Source organism: Drosophila melanogaster, chromosome 3L (genome assembly GCF_000001215.4).
Source record: "Drosophila melanogaster chromosome 3L".
In the NCBI taxonomy this organism is placed as follows: Eukaryota; Metazoa; Arthropoda; class Insecta; order Diptera; family Drosophilidae; genus Drosophila; species Drosophila melanogaster.
The window spans coordinates 21,125,217-21,138,800 of NT_037436.4; the positions used below are offsets into that span (position 1 = coordinate 21,125,217).

The 13,584-nt window shown below is 42.9% G+C and overlaps 4 protein-coding genes across 10 annotated transcripts in view; 1 reads left to right on the top strand and 3 right to left on the bottom strand.

The window, feature by feature from the left end:
* The window catches only part of ko (knockout), a 55,579-nt gene extending 49,636 nt beyond the window's left edge, over nt 1-5,943 (bottom strand). Inside the window, exon 1 of the mRNA NM_079469.3 lies at nt 5,589-5,943. The gene's annotated coding sequence lies outside the window, so the exon portion shown is untranslated. The remainder of the gene's footprint in view (nt 1-5,588) is intronic.
* A 286-nt stretch (nt 5,944-6,229) lies between these two features.
* ICA69 (Islet cell autoantigen 69 kDa) lies at nt 6,230-8,094 on the top strand. 2 transcript variants are annotated; one of them, NM_141026.2, is made up of 3 exons: nt 6,230-7,162; nt 7,232-7,471; nt 7,533-8,094. In NM_141026.2, the coding sequence occupies exons 1-3, from the start codon at nt 6,581-6,583 to the stop codon at nt 7,944-7,946; spliced, it is 1,236 nt and encodes a 411-aa protein (NP_649283.1). In that variant the 5' UTR covers nt 6,230-6,580; the 3' UTR covers nt 7,947-8,094. The 2 variants fall into 2 exon arrangements, with proteins under 2 accessions (NP_649283.1, NP_001246855.1); NM_001259926.1 differs by having other exon boundaries at nt 6,503-7,162.
* CG10565 (uncharacterized protein) lies at nt 8,034-11,137 on the bottom strand. 2 transcript variants are annotated; one of them, NM_001259927.1, is made up of 3 exons: nt 10,402-11,137; nt 10,148-10,293; nt 8,034-9,689 (listed from the first exon to the last, which is right to left on the bottom strand). In NM_001259927.1, the coding sequence occupies exons 1-3, from the start codon at nt 10,659-10,661 to the stop codon at nt 8,155-8,157; spliced, it is 1,941 nt and encodes a 646-aa protein (NP_001246856.1). In that variant the 5' UTR covers nt 10,662-11,137; the 3' UTR covers nt 8,034-8,154. The 2 variants fall into 2 exon arrangements, with proteins under 2 accessions (NP_001246856.1, NP_649284.1); NM_141027.4 differs by having other exon boundaries at nt 10,402-10,836.
* A 93-nt stretch (nt 11,138-11,230) lies between these two features.
* Ac78C (Adenylyl cyclase 78C) overlaps nt 11,231-13,584 on the bottom strand; it is a 35,484-nt gene continuing 33,130 nt past the window's right edge. For all 5 annotated transcript variants that reach the window (NM_001275210.1, NM_001275209.1, NM_079470.5 and 2 more), the window contains 6 exons: nt 13,437-13,532; nt 13,115-13,295; nt 12,638-13,041; nt 12,350-12,578; nt 12,142-12,287; nt 11,231-12,004 (listed from right to left, as the gene is read on the bottom strand). In NM_001275210.1, the coding sequence (NP_001262139.1) occupies nt 11,891-12,004; nt 12,142-12,287; nt 12,350-12,578; nt 12,638-13,041; nt 13,115-13,295; nt 13,437-13,532 (1,170 nt within the window). In that variant the 3' untranslated portion in view covers nt 11,231-11,890. The remainder of the gene's footprint in view (nt 12,005-12,141; nt 12,288-12,349; nt 12,579-12,637; nt 13,042-13,114; nt 13,296-13,436; nt 13,533-13,584) is intronic.

Here is a 13,584-nt window from a genome sequence, read left to right on the forward strand (position 1 = left end):
GTGTGTGTTTCTGGCCTGGCCCTGGCCAAAACAATAAACAAATAAATTACATGAAAGCGGCTGCCACAGTTTGAATCTCTTCAACAAGATAATCACAATGAAGCGGCACGAAATGTGCAGCAATGTGGCATCCTCATTAACCCTCCGATTCCCCTAACCCCAACGCTGCCGCACCACGCCGGGCGAGAAAGTGAAAGTCATTGCGAATCCTCGAAGCAAACAGAAAAAAAGCAGAAGCAGGCAGAAAGTAATTGGCCAGGTCGCCTCGTGGGTTAATTAAAACGCACTTTGTGGCCAAAAGGAGAGAAAAAGAGCGCTCTTTGAGCCCACTCATCATGGGATATCTAGCCAGACCAATCGATATGGTATTCGTATTCGAACGAAATGTAAATATCCCAGTGACCACAAAAACCGCAAGATACGCATCCGCGAGATGCCTTTGAAATGTCTAAGACAAATTAATTTGCACGAGCATTAAGACCGCGCACTTTTCACTTCTTCCGCAATAAACAAATCGCTGGCGATTTTTCCCCTGCCTTTGCGAGCGGGAAAGTATAGAAAGCTGCTCAATGGGAATCAATAAATTTGCTCAGGCGGCAGTGGCTGCCACTTAAAGCCTGATAGCTATATTTAAGTCCATTTCCCCCCTCCCGTGCACCGCCCAAAGGCTTTTTGTGGGTCAGTCGATCAGGCGCAGCTCGAGTTGGAAACTTCCATGTAGGAGGCTTCTAAAAGCGCACCTGATTTCGAGGCTGGTACTTTAAAGTGGTATTGGTGTGCTGACCAACTGGGTCATCAGCCCATGGGTTATTGCCCCCCATCTGCTTCGGCCGACCCACCACACTTACCGCCCAGAACTCGAATTCAAATCTGAACTTAATCAACAAATCGCAGGCAAAACGTAGGCGCAAATTATGGGAAATCTTTGACAGACCATAGAATTACCCATGAGAACTTGCAGGAGAGATTTAAAATGCCGGACTAAATGCTTAATAATATATTTAACTTTTTTAAACTAATTGTGCATTTTATTTTTTTACATTTCTTTTATACATTTATTTCTTGTGAACAGTTTTGAAAACTACCACCTACAACCAACAAACAAACATATTGAAGTTAAGTATGGTCTTAAAATGGAATTTTTTGATATAATTTTATTCCTAAACAGTGGCGTAATATATATAGCGTAATATGGCGTAATATAATAGTTATCCTATTTATTATGTTTAAAACTAAGATTTTACTTCACGTCTTAAGAAGATCCAATGAACTTACATGATGGATAAAAATACAAAATACCTAGGCCAAGGTAAGGTAATTTGCACGAAAAAAAAGCCAACTTTGACTTAAATAAACACTAGTTTTTATTAAACAAACAAAATGATTAGCTTAACTTTAGTAAATTTGAAGGACTTGCAGAACTTTCAGAACAATTGGCGTGACTCAAAGTGGTTAACTGATACCCTTTTCGTATGTATCTTACACCTTGGCGAACACTTTCCCTTCGAGTGCCCACATGCACTACTTCCACATTAAATGGGCATGGGTATAGTATGACAAACCGAGTAGTATGAGTGGCCACTCGGATGCATTTTGGGCCCGGACCACTTGGCCTCGACGCGTGGGCATGACAGGTTGGGTTAACTGAGTGCAGAGCCGAGAACCGGCGACAACTCGGACGACTCAATAAACTAGCTTTTGTTGGCTTATTGACAGCGGGACGGCAGGACAGCCGCACATTCTGCGATTGTGCAATGTGTGGCACATGTGGCACATACCGATACCACCACTTCACCCCATACCCGCACTCCGGTTCGGATTCGTCGTGGCCAGTAGCAAGTGGCAAGAATCTGGGAGATCGAGACCAACTGGCAGCTGGCCGGCGGACCTTGCCGGAACGGTAAATGTCGTACACAGAAATAAATATAAAATATATCTCTTTTATTTTATCCATATTTCATAACAAAAGTGTCATAATATTATTAAAACATCAGAGATTCAAATGTACAAAAAGAAAATAATTAAAGGAATACAAAATATGAATAAACATTTCTATAAAATCCTTAATTATTAAGATATGTGTTTTTAATAAAGTCTCATAACTGTAGCATAATTATTAGCGTTTTGTTTTACTACCCATCTTTTATATACATTTTTATTTATTTAATATTTATTTGTTTATGAATGAGGATGCTAAATTAATTTGTTCGGAGCCTTTTTTTGAGCTAAAATTAAATAAGAAATCATATATCCAATCAGCGCTTGCGTTTGAACGTCTATACCCAAAACCATAAATTTTACTTCTCTAAGTGCTTTTAAAAAATGTGTAGGTTTTTTAAGAGGGCAGCCGTGGCGGAAACAGGGGGAGTTGGGCTAACATTACCGGAGGCCCACATTGACATGCTCTAAATACTGGGTTGCAGCTCATTGTTGTTGTTTTTAATGCCGCATGTGGCACTTGCAGCAGCCACCAGAGTCTTGAGAATGGCATTTTGATTTATTGGCTAGTTCCAGAGCTGCGATTGCACAATCGCCGCCAAAAAAAAACTTTGCGACTATAAAACTATATAAAACTCCGTGGGGCTGGAGTGGAAGAGGCGGGGAATCCGTTCATTTTTTCCCACAATTTGCAAACAATAATGAAAACCCAGCTCACCGGCTGCTGCCCGACTACCTGGCTAATTAAATCAAATAAGCCATGCAAGCGCATTAAAAATGCAAGCAGCTAAAAAACTACAACAACAAAAAAAAACGCGAGCAGACAGGCAAAACAAATAAAATTGGGAAATAACACATTGGCCATATAACACGTCGAACGGTTAATGCTCTCGCCCCGGGAAGTTTTAAGCCATTTCGAAATCTAATTAAAAAATAAATAAAAACATTAGCTGCGATAAAAGTTCAGAAGCCATCCTTTCATACACAATATCATTTCTTAAAAAGTGTGGAGTAATCTTATTATTAATATTTATTATTAAAGGTTGCAAAAATCTGTGACAATATAAATATAGCCCAGTTCCATTTTAGAATAATTAACAAAAATGTTGTTCAATATTTTGTAAGGCCTTCAATCGAGTGTCTAATAAGTTTATTTTAAGTTTTTTTTTAAACTTACTGTTTATTTTTTAAGTTTTTTTTTTATTAATTTATAACCAATACAATACCAGTATAAAAAAAATCTTTAAGATACATTTTCCCACCAACTCCTGATAAAGCTATGGGATTTTCCAGAGGTTTCCTCTTTACTCCAAGGAATCCAATGCCGCAGCAATTAGTCCCGTCCAAAAAGGGCAGCGCAACAAGACGGCAGGAGCGGCAAATAAAAAATTAAGCTCCGCTGCATGCCACAAGTGGCCGAAAGTGCTTCCAGCCGGCCGGCAACGACCGATAAGAGAGCAACAACTGTGCAACGGGCCAACAAGACAACAGAAATATGGTCACAACAACTGCAACCCAACTGAAGCGGGCTAACAACAAAATTGGCAACAAAAAGGCAACCAATTAAGGCCAATTTAGTTGCAGCAACGCCAAGCGGCAGCGACACATGAAATAATCAGTGAGAAAACAGCAACCAGAGCAGCAACAACAATATCGCAGCATGCAAATGAGAGCAGCGACCAAAGTAACTCGATACAAATTTTGCGAAAAGGCAACAGCAACGGTTAAAAAACTATGTATGTGCAGGTATTTGCAAGAAATTTTCACATTTTTTTTTCTGCACCACGGGAACTGTGAGAAAATATGCAAAGGCAACTGAAACGGAAAACTTCAAGACAGTGAAACATTCCTAAAAAGAACATAGGACGACGAACTATATTAAAAGTGCAGTTTGTACAAATGAATATATATTTTTAGTCATTGTAATATACTATGACAAATATTCACACAAGTATGCAACTAGTTTGAAATTGCATTATAATATATTTATGGATTTTAATGGAAACTATATAAAGCTTATCAGCATCTCAAAAATATTTCTGTTTTAATGATCAGTTATGGAATGTCTACTACATCTCAAACTAGTTTTAAGTGTGTCCTAAAAAGCGAATCAAGTTCAGTTTGACTTATTTGTACCAAAGACCACTCATGTTTGTAGCTTGTTTTTGAAATAACAAAATTAATTAAAGTTCGTAAATGTATTGTTTGAGTTTTATGTAGTGAAGAAATGCTAAGCACGTACTCCTTTAAAAGCAAGTTCAACAACATTTGACGTTTTTTAAAATACATTATAAGGGAAAAACAATTGTTTATTGTATATTTTAATAATACCTTTCGTTTTTATAGTTACATCATGCTATAATATTTGGTATGTTACCGTATATAAGTATGTGTGTTTTCCTGAAAATGATTAGTATATCTGAACCAAGTTCTTCTTAAAGAAGTTAACCCGTAGTTTCATATTCTTGTGACAAACTGTCGGCTGTCTGCAATGAGTGACAAGGAGGGGTATATTAGTGTAGGAGCAGGAGATGCTTGAAGAATGAGACAGACAACTTGGAGCTGTTCTGATTTCGAATATTATTGATTAATGCCGCCCGATGACAGTATCCACTACAACAACACCATCTGTGTCAGGTTGCAGATGCAGTGAAATCTCTTAACAGCCGACCAGAGGAAGCAAGATAGAAGATGCGAGAGCGAGAGGGTGATAGGGGGCTAACAAGATGCTCGCTTGCATTAAACAATTGTTGGCTTGTTGTTGCTGTTTGCTCAGCTCAGCCCAAGGCGGCCCATTAAAACGCTTAGCAAGCAGCAAGTGCCGTGACCTTTTTCCCTCAACTTCCAGTTCTTTTGGCTGCCTTTGTCTTTTTTATTTCGATGATTTCATTGTAGCTGCTGGCTTTTTTGTTTGGCTTTTTTGTTGTGCTCAGTGGCCGCATCCGAACCTAATTGCACCATCGGCCTAAGATCTTCAGTACACAAAAAAGAAAATGGGGATCACCCAAAGTTGATATTTGCCAAACTGGTTTTAAATTAATTAAATAATTACTTCTTTTTTTAAAGCAAGTCCAAGTATGGATGCACTCGAATTTCTCAACGTAAGTTAAGAACTTGTATAAGTAGATCAATGCAGAACATTTACATTACATCTTTTTCTAAAGCTTTCGAAAAATATTAATTATATTAACGACTAAAATATGTTTTATGTTATTTATGCATTGATCATATTTTGAAAGAATTCTTTTGGGAAATGTCTTTTTTTTGAAATTAAATGTTTCAAGAGTATTGCAAGCACGTCCTACTACTTTTTCGAGTGTATTTTTTATGATCCAAAATAATAGAAGCCGCCAAGTATCGGGCCGTTGGTGTGGTTATTTCAGTGTGTCTTAAAGTGCATTATCTTTCTTTTCGACTTAATCAATTTAGACAGATCACACATACAGCTACACACTTAGGCTCAAAACATGCACACACCCACATGCAGGTGGCAAAAACTCCACCTCACAACCCGTTTTTCTCATTGCCAAGAAAACTACTGAGCTTTGCACAGACTTCTTCACTTTCTTCTTGTGCGTGCAAGTGTGTGTGCAGCCTCAGAAAGTAACTGTATCTCATAAATACACATTTACAACTCTTTTCATACATACCTGTCCAGCGAATTAGCAATGCCGCATACAAAAGAATACACATGTGTCGCTTTCAATTTTGCAATTGCAATATTGCAGTCTCTAAAATGGAAAACTCAAAACTCGAGCTTAAGCCACCGGCTAACACACACATATGCATTTACATAGGATCCAAACAAACACACACAGCGTTAATCAGAGGTAAACAAACGAGGAAAACTCGCGACGCGAACGAAAAGCACTTGCGTAAATATAAATATTGAATGGTTCGATTGGGGAAAAGTGAGGGGCAATAACCAAATACGCGACTCGTGTTCTGGCACGGAATGAGAAACTATGGAGTCTCGTCTCGTCCGCTGCGAGGTCCAAAGACGATCTGAATCGCGAACGAGATACTATATCTGAACTTCACTTTTCCCACATAGCATTTCCTCTGTCAGGTTTGTTGGACGCCAACAGTTCGCTTCGAACTTGTTGTGCCCGCATTATTTTAAGTTGCAGCGTTGCACCAGAACTATGTTATGTTCGTTAACATAGTGTTACTGTACTCTGTAGCGTGCCCCTTTGTATATCGCAAATATACTGAACTTTAATGGCTTAGCGCCAAGCTACATGTGTACCCTTTTATACAACGAAACTGAATTCAAATGGAAAAAAAACATACACTTCGCTCTAATGTAATTTTAGTTATTTATTCCTTACAAATGAGCACGTATTTAAGGGATTTCATAAATTATGGAAAATATTTGGATCAAATGTTATTTGGCAATTTCTACTAAATACCATGACTTAACTTAGATCCCTTAAATACCACCCGAATAAAGGACTTTAGTGTGACCCTATACAAACGGGGCGCTTGACAGTGCTGCAAAGTGACGATTGCAATCGAAAGGCGATAAGCATTGGAAAATAACGATACAGCGCCACCCCACCACCCAACCACCCTCCTAAACAACCACTCAGTGGTGAAAAATCACCCGTAGCTGAAAACTGGAACGGAAAACGGCGAAAATATGCTCAAGTCGGAGGTTCAGCACCAGTTCTGGATTACCAAAAAGGTGGTGCAGCGCAAGCTCGGAACGAAGGAGGACAAGCACATAATATCCTCGGACGCGGAGCTGGATTCCAAGATCGAGGTGTTCAAATCGATATCGGACACCAGCTTGAACCTGTGCAAAATCATTGACCAATACCAGGAGCGCCTATGCATCCTGTCGCAGGAGGAGTGTGTGTTCGGCAGGTTCCTCAAGGAGGCGGGAAAGCGGAGCAGAACCACGGGCGGTAGTATCGCCCACACGGCCAAGGCCGTATCCTTCGCTGGACAACAGAGGATGTGCGTGCGGGTGCCGCTCCTGCGGCTCCAGCACGAAGTCGATGTGTTCCGCTGCCGGGCGATAAAGGACACGGAGCAGACCCTCCAGACGATGGAGAAGGAGCGCACGGAATACCGCGCCGCTCTCTCCTGGATGAAGTCCGCCAGCCAGGAACTGGATCCCGATACGGGCAAGGGTCTGGACAAGTTTCGCACGGCACAGGCCCACGTGCGGGTGGCCAAGCATAATTTCGATGGTTACTCAATGGATTCCATTCAGAAGGTGAACGCGACGCTGAAGGACCTGTTCAATCCAATATTATACAATATAATTATTATTAATCCTTTCCAGATTGATTTACTAGCAGCTGCCCGATGCAACATGTACTCCCATGCTCTGGTGGCCTACGTTACCGAGTTGAAGAACTTTGCCCAGAAGGCCGCCTCCACATTCCAGACCATATCTAAGGCCTTGATTATAAAGCCCAAGTACGACTTCTGTGTGCTAAAGGAACTGTCTCAAAATGAAGGATCCACAGAGGAAGTGCCGCCAATCGAAGCCGTGGATAAGGACCAGTCGTTATTCTTTGCTGTAACTTCATATCCCAGAGCTCTAATTCAAGAACTTATTCTAAAAATGCATTTCCTTACAGAACGAGTACCAGGACAAGCTGGAAACCCAGCCGGAAATCAAGGAGTCCGAAGAGGACAAACCAAGTGCACCTCCCAATGCCTGCGGCGACAATGAATCCTTGCTTATTGAGCTTTCCAAGCAGCTGGAGGACAGTCCTCTAATAGATGCGCCGCTGGATGAAGATATACCTGCCCAAAATAGCACTAACAAGCTATGGTCCCGCTTGTTTAGCCAGCAGAATCAGCAACCCATACCGAGCCAAGTAGCCACGGACTCGAAGGCAAGTGCAGGTGGCGCCACCCCGGTTCCCAGCAAATCGCAGACCACCAACAATCCCTGGCTGGATCTTTTCGCCGACTTGGATCCCTTAGCCAATCCGCAAGCCTTCGATTTAAAACTGAGCGGCGGACGCAGTGTGGCCGAGCAGACCTGAGCAGATTACCCTCCCGCACAGATTATATTTGTTGATCTGCATATACCGTTGGAAACTAGCTAGTCAAAATGGAGAATCTTTGGATGTAACTTTTCGCTAAACGTTCAAAAACTTTTTATGTTTTATTTAAATAAAATTTATATGGGACACAGCAGCTAGAAGTGGATGAGGCGGACGAGAGGCAGGTAAAGTGGAGCAGGAGCCGCACTCATTTGACCGCCGCCTGTGCCTCCTTCTTGGAGTTAACCAGCTCGACCAGCTCTTTGACGCGACGTAAGCAGTCCTTTTTACTGCGATTCGGTATGCAGGCGGCGATGCAATCCCAGCGATCGGGTGTCGTCGTTGGATAGGTTTTAATGGCCTGTTCGAGCAGGGCTTGCTCCTCCTTGGTCCAGGTTTTGGAGGCAGCACCGCCGCCCGTAGACCCATTTGTGGCCGGAACTGGGGCTGGTGCAGCCGTGGGGTTTGCTGGAGCTGGAGCCGTGCCATTCTGCTTGGTTGACTGATTGTTCGCCTTATGATCTACACCGTTTTGTTTCAAGTTCTCCTTGCTCGCCTGGGCCGTCTCCTCGCCCAGGGTTATATCCTTACACGTCTGAACATCTTTCTTGGACTTCTCGAAACTGGCAAATGCCGCATCGTTGGCTTGAGTCTTCAGGGAGCTCTTCGAGTGATCTGTGTTCTGGAGCGCCTTGGCTTTGTTGAGCACATCCCTGGCATTGACCAGAACAGTGTTATCCGGGCTATGCTGGTTAATGAAAGTGGCTATGACATCCCAACGCTGTGCAGTGCCAGCGGGAAACAGATTAACCGCCTTGATAAGCAACTGCACGTTCTCATTGCTCCAGAGCTCATTCTTCTTGACCTCCTTAACGCCTTTTGGCGTGGCCGCTGAGCTGGCAAGCTTCTTGGCCTGTGTCTGGTTAATCTCCTCCAACTCGGCAGCTATCTTCTGCTCGGCCGTTTGAAGGGCAGCAACAAACGACTCACGGCCCTTGCTTTCCATTGCCTTATTTAGAGCTTGCAGCTCTGCCAGATTGAAGGTCTCGCAAATCTTCTCGGTGCCCTCCATGTGCTTCAGCTGATCCTTGTCGTTCTTGGCATAATACTTGCAGTCCTTGACCTTGTCGCGCAGCGTTTTGCGCTCCTTCTTAAGCAGCTTTTTCTGCTGCTCGCGTTCGATGCGGATCTGCTCGATGCGTTTCTGCTCGGCCTTTTCAGCCTTCTCCTTGGCCAAAGCCGCTTCACGGATGGCACGATCAGCTTCTGCCTTCTGGGCCTGGGCGGCGTCCATCTTGGCTCGCTTGGCAGCAGCCTTGCGATCCTTTTCCTCCTGCTTGAAGCGCTGAATGCGCTTATCATTGTTGTAGGCTAAATCGACGAGCGACCGGATACGAGACATTTCCTCCTTCTTGCGCTTGATTCGAGCCGCCCTGTTCTCCTTTTCGATCCAGCGACGTTCGTCGCGGTCCTGGCCCTTCTCCTTGTCCTCTTCGTCCAAGTAGCTGAATTCCCGCCATGACTTAAAATCGTACCAGAAGTTGTAGAAGCGCTCCACCTCTTCGCGTTTGGCGTCCACCTGCCCGAAGGAGGGAACATGCGGCTTTTCGCTCCAGCGCCCGTTAAGTGTGAAAAATTTGTTAAATACGCCAAAGTAGTCGTTATCGATGTCGTTCTGTGAGGGCAGCGAGTCGTCAAACTCGGGATCCACTGAGTCAAAGCTGCGGCGCGGCTTGGATGTGCCTGGAATACAAGATGGAGTATTAGATGGTTTAAGAGGAAATAGTTTAAAATCTTCCTGTCTATTTCGTACAATTGTTTACAATTATTCAAAGTGTTTAAAGCCAAAAAAATTCTGTTGTATAATAGTAAGTTATAATTTGGCATTTTGTTTAAAAGAATGTGAGAGCAAACAACTAGTCCTATTTTTAGATATGCAAAAATAAAGCTTCAAGTTCTGCGCGCTTAGACAAAGGCAACAGCACACCAATGAATTAGATCGAGTATAAATTAGTTTCAGATAATTTAAAATCTTAATTGATTATTATACTCAACAGGATTGTATGGTATCATAATTTTATATAGCTTAAGCAAATGCTCTGAAAATTAATATCAAAATATTCTTATCTGTCGATTTGCATGGGCAATGCGAAGTCCGAAGGACACCCAAGGATCAGCAAGGACATTTTCTTGACACCCACCCAGTATCTCGTAAGCTTTGGTTATGCATGTGAAGTAATCATCGTCCTGGATGACTTCCTCGCCCTTGGCTTTCCGCTTATCGGGATGGTGCAGCAGAACCATGCGCCTGTAAGCCCGTCGAACATCATCCTCGCTGGCCTCGTATCTAAAGGGTGATTTAGTCAGACAATACAGTATTAGTTGGGGAAGTCCCATTAAATATTGATAGAAACGAACACATGGGAAGAACACCACGTGCTGCCGTCGCACTAACCGGAGCTTGCCCAAGCCAAGAACGGCGTAATGATCCTGGTCCTTCCACTCCTTAGGATCCAGCGACTTTAGGTAGCTGATGTCCACCTCCTCGCCCACGCCCTCCAATTTCTCATCGCTTTCGCTGCGCTCCACGCCGCCGGGAGCTAGAAATTGGCGCCGTTGCGCAAAGTAAGCGAAGCCAACGCGCTCGATTTTACGGCGAACGACCTTGAGCGGCAGCTGCACCTCCACCGCCGTTGCTACCGTACCGCTCGTCATCTCTGGTCAGGTCCGCTGGTTAATGGGCATTCACCGCCACTCCTGTGGATTCACGTTACTCAAAATTTGGCGATCCGCTGCCTTCAAAACGTCGAAATCCAATTAATAATCACACTTTTCCGCAGCACCGCATGTGTTTCGACTAGTGGTGGTGAAACATCGATGCCATCATCGATTATGGCGCTGGTAAAATCGATTGGCTTCCTACTCTATATTTGATCGATAACAGCAAGCATGTATCGCTGGCACTTATTGGCAGTGCTGCCAGCTGCTATAGCTAAAATCGAATGGCAACTGTTGTATTGGTTTGGCGCCAAAGTGTGACCGTATCTCAACTAATGGTTATTTATGATTTATATATTTAGTTAACCGTCTTAACAAATTATTAATCCACGTTCATTACATAACAAATCCTACACTATTAAATACATTCCACATTCGAGTTTTTGTTATAATGGGCCACTAAAAAAAGAAAGTGTCATACAATAGTTAAGAAAACGACTGTTTATAATTCATTTGAATGATAACTTGACGTATATTCCAAAAACCATTAAGTTCTACCATTTGTTAGTTTTGCTTATCACATTTATTTATAACGAATTGTATAATTACAATTAAAGTGCTAAATAAGTGCTGGCTGTATAGTAATACACCTTTTATTTGCCAAAATCCATTTCACATTTCAGTAACACTTGACCTCATTACATTTAGATGGTCGTAAAATATTTTATACATAAGTATGCTTACTTTATTTACATTTCCGCTCTTTGATCAAAAGAAACGGTTTGTACAACTAATATTTGGTTTTCTAATTGATTACTGGCTGTTAAATTGACTATTAGTACTAGAAAACTAGTTGGTACACATTATGGTTGAATTGAACGAAGCTAGTAGGTTCATTGGCATTTCGTATGGTTGGCTTTTGTGGGAAGATCCAAATATCTTACTCTAAACAGATTTGAAACGCACACATATAAACGACAGTTCTTAAGTTTAACGACTAGAATTGTGCTGAGATAAATGTAATTCTTGCAACTTCAAGTATGGTGATTTAAAAATTCTACTAAGTAGCTTCAGTGTCGTTCTCCACCATTTCATTTCAGTGTTAAGCCAAACTTTGAAACATATGCCGGCGTAACTCCATTTGTATAAAATCGTTCCAAAAATAAATTCATCAGACACTCTATCGCCTTGAGATCGACTTAGACCCAGTGAGTGCGCGTACTCGGCTATAACGCATCGTTGTGGCTCTTCGATATCGTCGTCTCGATCTGGTCGATCCGTCGGAACGAGGGCATATAGCTAGAGCTGGCCTGCGTGACGATCGAGTTGTTGGAGGAACTCTAAAATATTGAATAGGAAAAATATATCATTATATAAGATAGGTTCTAGAAAATACTCTTTCTAATTAAACAGAATCATATGAACAACTTAAATACTATTTGATATATAATAATTTTTGAAACACTACGTATTGTACCTTTTTCTGTCGATATGAACGTCCCCGAACACGGGTTGTATTCCGGCGCACAGGATTGACCGTGGTGGACTTTTGGGATAACCGGACCGAGCTGAACGTGCTTCCCCGATGTCCTCGACGGATTTGCGGCGAAGGAGTGCCCGTGGCTTAAGCATTAGAATCAAATTAATGTTATAAGAATTTTAAGTTACCCGAAAGGAACACTTACGTGTTCCGGCAATGGCTGTGCTGCGTTTGCTAGCCTGAAGCATTCCGAAAACCACGGCACTGAAGGATCCATGATGGGAGGTCTGCCGCTGAAGATTCGGGGTTTGGGCCAGGGGAATCCCGGCTGGCATGCGAACCGGTGAGATCAGCTGGCTCTCCGATATTCCCTTGGGATGCACATAAAAGGTGGTCATCATGCCCTTGCCCTTCACAGCGATTTCACCACGTTTCTGTGGGATTTTGAAAAAACGTATAAGAATTCGGGATAGGTAACAAAAGACCCACTTACCACACACGTGTAACCCCTGGAGCAAAGCAATTCCGCCGTATTCTCCGGAACCTGAACTCGCCAGTTCTCGCCCGTGGAGTCCATTCGTGATGCCACATTGACCGTATTGCCCCAGATATCGTAGACCGGTTTCCTGGCTCCAATCACTCCACTTACCAAAGGACCACTGCAGATGCCCACACGCAGCTGGAAGTTATTGAAGGCATCCCCATTGATCTCCTCCAGCTTTTGCTTCATGGCAAATGCGAACTCCACCAGGTCGCAGACACTATCCTCGGAGGTCTCGCCGCGAAGTCTGAGATGCTCGTGATTTAATCCCGCTGCCGCCATATACGTGGCACCCACTGTTTTGATTTTCTCCACCGATGCGAATCGTGGCTCCTCCAGCAATTCATCAAAGTCACCTGGTTTGATTTGTGCCGTGCGGCATCATTAGACATTTGCAACCGGGAGACAATGCTTAATCAATCAACTCACAGATAATCTCATTGAGAATACGTATACAGGCCTTGCCATTGTCGATGTCCTCGGAGTAAAAGTCCTGGAAGTTCGGAATGGAGGCGAACATCACGCCGCAGAGATTGTGCATCTTGGAGTAGAGCTCGTCCGTGTGCTCGTCGGATAGGTAATAGGTGGCTACATGGTCCGGCAGAATGTTCTGCAATCAAATGGTTTAATTAATGAAAAATGCAGAGGAAGGAGCAGGTAGACCAAAATAGAATTGGGTTACATTTTCCCCTTCCTATTTCATGGTTATTATCCCCTTTTTTGGCCCTGTGTATTTGACCAAATATCTTACCTTAATTAATGTGTCATTAAGCGCGCGATTGGATTTCATGTTGGTCAGTTCACGCTCGGCTTGTTCCTTCCATATGAAGTCCAGACGCGAGGTTACCTGGGGAAATCGGAATGAGTGATGGGTCGAAAGCATTGGTCGCACCTTCTCT

Bases quoted from the DNA above. Each gene is read 5' to 3' on its own strand.
- ICA69 (NM_141026.2), top strand. From the start codon at position 6,581: ATGCTCAAGTCGGAGGTTCAGCACCAGTTCTGGATTACCAAAAAGGTG. The intron at 7,163-7,231 runs GTGAACGCGACG...AATCCTTTCCAG, and splicing joins CAATGGATTCCATTCAGAAG to ATTGATTTACTAGCAGCTGC. The intron at 7,472-7,532 runs GTAACTTCATAT...ATTTCCTTACAG, and splicing joins ACCAGTCGTTATTCTTTGCT to AACGAGTACCAGGACAAGCT.
- CG10565 (NM_001259927.1), bottom strand. From the start codon at position 10,661: ATGACGAGCGGTACGGTAGCAACGGCGGTGGAGGTGCAGCTGCCGCTC. The intron at 10,294-10,401 runs GTTAGTGCGACG...ATCACCCTTTAG, and splicing joins CTTGGCTTGGGCAAGCTCCG to ATACGAGGCCAGCGAGGATG. The intron at 9,690-10,147 runs GTGGGTGTCAAG...CTTGTATTCCAG, and splicing joins CAAAGCTTACGAGATACTGG to GCACATCCAAGCCGCGCCGC.